Genomic DNA, 3,986 nt, shown 5'->3' with positions numbered 1-3,986 from the left:
ATTTTTTCCCACTTCCGTGTTTGCTATTTAAGCAAAAAAAAATTATTTTTGTTGGTAACTGTGATTACGACCATTTGATAGTGGCAGATAAAAATTTTGATTAAAAATTTAATAAATAAATTTAAGTTTCAGATAAATTAAATAGATTTAAATACACTTATTTAAAGAAATAAAATTAGAAGACAAAATAGAACTAATTGAAAGGACATTTAGCATTAAGAAATGGATAATATTAGAACAATTAAATTACACAGTCAAGTTTAAATAACACACAGACACGAAGTAAAAAGAAAAAAAAAAGGTGAAATAAATTTTTTAAAAAGACGAAATGTTTTTTTTTCTTTTTTTTAAAAAATACACATAAGCAAGTGATGAAAGTTTGAAATTGCTTCGGACAGGGAATGTCATGGAATTGGAAGATTTAAAGCGCAATAAAAGCGTTTAAATTGCCCGAGCTTTTATAATGTCGAAGCTCATTTCACTAGGATCCGTTGCCTGCAACTCAACTTGAATTCCATCTAATTCTCTCTTAAATCTGTCTTTTGAACTCGCATACACCATTTTACTTCTCACCCTGGATGAATCCGGTGCCCTGCATATAACTCATTATTAAAATATATTATTAAATATAATAATATAAATGAATGAATGTACACAAATTATTTAAATATTAATGGCAAAATAATTATCACATTAATAAACTAACTATTAAGCTATTTTATTGGTGCCGAATTAACTGTTTAAGCCTAAATATTTGTCCAACATTTAAGAGTATTTGAATAAAAATATTAAATTTAAAATAGGTTGGATAAAATGTAAGCCTAAGTTCAACCATTCATAACCCTAATCTTATGTGACTTAACTCATTTTTCAAGTGTATTATATTATTTTATATATTATGTAATAATATCATATGAAAATAAAATATTTAACATTATAATACAAATATTAAAAACTTAAGTTAATTTCTTTATAAATAAATGGTAATAAAACAAATAAGTATAAAAATACTAAATATTAAATCAAAATTAGCATATTTTTTATGAAAAAAATTTAACAAGTAATATGGGCGGATATATACAAACTTAGATTAATTATCTATAAATAAAGATAGATTTACACAAAAAAATTAATATTTATGTTTTTTATCCGACTAAACTTAAGCAATCATTTATGATATCGATACCATGATTTGAATTAAAATCAAGTCAACCCATTCCACATTACTTACTTTACATAATGAATCCCGTATTCCAAGTTGGTTTAAATTTACCTCCAATAATGTTCCATATATTCAACTACATGTTTTCCATGAGAAGTAGAGGAAAAATAGAATCATTTCATGTAAGAAAATTACGGAGTGTTGAAGGAATGCGGAAGAGTCAGACTAATTAGGACAAGGGAGAGCAGGTTACCATGCAATGAAGAAAATTTTGCTTTTCTGGCAGTTCTCAGCAGTAGTGAAATCAAAATCGAAGACAGCGTAGCGACACTCATCCTTTGGCAGAGCTGCGGTGAAATCTTCATAGGTTTCAGCAGGGGTGCCAAGTTTGTCAACCACCACCTGCTGGTTATGAATCTTGAAAATGATGAACCTGTAATTCCTTTTCGCTTTTAGCTCCAAGAATTTCAGCTTACATTCATCATCCACTGCCATTCCAGACGCCGCGTTCGCCTATTCCAATTTTTTTTATTCCCCACATTTATATATGAAAATCAAACAATCAGTCCTAACAAGTTGCAATAACATTTAAAATATTTGCTCATTTCTGTTTATTTGTACTCGTGGTTTTGCTTAAAAATATACATCATAAATAAATAAAAGGGAGTATGGACACATATATCCTAATACTAACTTCAAGACATAATTGGTATGGGATAAGGTCGTGATAGAATACATTGATAACTTAAGCCTAAAGAGAAGTGAATACATGTTTTGAATGTGTCTGAACGCAAACTGACCTAGGAAATGAGCTACTTGTGTTGAGATTTGAATATAAATCCACTAACTTGCTGATTTTCATATCATAAAGAATATCACAAAAATGAACTAACTAAATTAAACTAAATTTTAAAAACTTTAGATTTTATAACAAATGTTGGTAGATTTGATTAATTCAAATGAAGCGTAAAACCAAATACTTGTATACATTTTTTTCATTTGGGTAAATTTTCCTTTATTCTTATTCTCTTGTTTCCTTTTAAATCAACTACTTAGAAAAAGAAGATGATATCTTAATTGGAAACGAAAAACAAAACAAACAAATAAGTCATATTTAAGATATATAAGATGATGAATTCAAAAAGATGAGAAATATGGGAAAAGCCAAACTTACCATTTTGTCGATCAAATGGGAAACAAAAGCCTTCTCAGGAAATGAAGAGCAAGAAGAAGAAGAAAAAACGTAGAATGGGGTAGGATAGGAAGGGGATCCTTAATTGAGGAGAGATATTGAGAAACGAGACAAATACGGTGGCGAAGAGAAATTTGAGGGCAAACAAGGGTAGACAACTTTTCAAAGCTTTCTAAGGGCTTTAATAATGTCCACAATAACAGTTCTTGTAGAATATTAGTAAACCACGTTGTTGGTTTTTATGCCCAATCTTTTTGTTGCCTATTTTTATCATTTTTATTTTATTTTGGGCAATATTTTCTTGAACATTTGCTGCGCCTAAAACTTATTTTATCCGAACCTTTTTTAACTTCTTTCTGTAAAGCTCTCTAAGGTATAGAATATGGATTCGTTTTAAATGAAACAGAAGAAATAAAATATATAAGACACGTGTTGGATTCAATATCTAAATATCTACTTCAGTGCGAGTAATATCGCGTTAAGAAAACTAGGGTTGGTTGCGTGTCCTTCCAAAAAATTCAATGTTGCCATTGTGCTAGAAAACTCAAAACCTTATACAACAAATAAGATAGGTGGAAGAAAATAATACCTCATTGATTACTAGTGCAATAATGTAGGAAAAAAGCTTTATTTATTAGGTATGTATTACAATAGTTGACATAAAATAAAGAATAATTGGTAAAATTTAAACTTGAAAATAGAAAGATAAGAAGAAGAAAAAAACTCTCTTGTAAAAAGTAACACTTATTCAAAATAAGCAAAAAAAAATCCTTCTCTTTCTCTAAAATAAGTCATGTAAGTGGCTAAAAATTACCAATTAAAATTAGCTTATTACTAACTCATATACTAAAACATAGTGAATAAATAATACTCCTACCAAATGTAGCATAAATGTATTTGAAATACTATAGGACAATTGTGATATAGCAATAATCTATTAGCACTAATTTAAATATATATAGCAAAAATCTATCGCCACATATCAAAATACTACCTATGAATTTCCTGGAAAGAGAATACTTCCAAACATTTGTTTCCCGCTTGTCTTAGCACCTTTTACATAAGAAAAATCATGTTTTTACTCAAGCCCTGTTTTATGAATTCATCTTCAAGATCATCCCCACTTATGAATTTTGTGACTTGTGTTGAAAGCTTTTTTCTGACTTTTCAATAGTTAAACCGAAAACAGAGGATAAGATTATGATTGTATCATGCATATGCCTACACTATGCTTTTGCACATAAATAATAGGATTTCGTAGAAGGTCTTCCCAAGTGCCCTTGTGAATTTTACATTCACCGTTAAATGTCTCAAAAGACTACAAATGGAATGTCGTAATAGTTTTCCATCATTTCAAGTTTTAGATGCAATGTTTTGGGAGCCATCAAAGCTTGTGCTCTACGAACATTCTAATGCTTAAGTCAACAAAGGGTGTACGCAGAATAAGAAAGGAAGATAGCTTATGGTGGTAAGAGAAAAAGAGTGTATAGATGATGGAATGACAATCGTGCCTGATTATTTATACCTAGCCTTTGAGTTGCTTGATGCTTGACCATTGGTTTCCTATCAAGCCAAGCTAATTGACTTGTCATAAAATGTAGTAGTTAATTTGGTCAATTCCTTACTTAAGGA

At 29.4% G+C, this 3,986-nt stretch overlaps 1 protein-coding gene across 1 annotated transcript; it reads right to left on the bottom strand.

The window, feature by feature from the left end:
- Positions 1–208: 208 nt before the first annotated feature.
- Positions 209–2,719, bottom strand: LOC107939558 (actin-depolymerizing factor 7). Its single transcript, XM_016872906.2, has 3 exons — positions 2,337–2,719; positions 1,416–1,675; positions 209–592 (listed from the first exon to the last, which is right to left on the bottom strand). The coding sequence occupies exons 1-3, from the start codon at positions 2,337–2,339 to the stop codon at positions 442–444; spliced, it is 414 nt and encodes a 137-aa protein (XP_016728395.1). The 5' UTR covers positions 2,340–2,719; the 3' UTR covers positions 209–441.
- Positions 2,720–3,986: the final 1,267 nt, after the last annotated feature.

Source organism: Gossypium hirsutum, chromosome D09, assembly GCF_007990345.1.
Source record: "Gossypium hirsutum isolate 1008001.06 chromosome D09, Gossypium_hirsutum_v2.1, whole genome shotgun sequence".
Lineage (NCBI taxonomy): Eukaryota > Viridiplantae > Streptophyta > Magnoliopsida > Malvales > Malvaceae > Gossypium > Gossypium hirsutum.
The sequence above is the reverse complement of the archived record's forward strand: the minus strand, read 5'-3'. Positions and strand labels throughout refer to the sequence as shown.

Coding starts and splice junctions, on each gene's coding strand:
- LOC107939558 (XM_016872906.2), bottom strand. Junction 593..1,415: donor AAAATTTTCTTCATTGCATG/GTAACCTGCTCT, acceptor AGTTATATGCAG/GGCACCGGATTCATCCAGGG.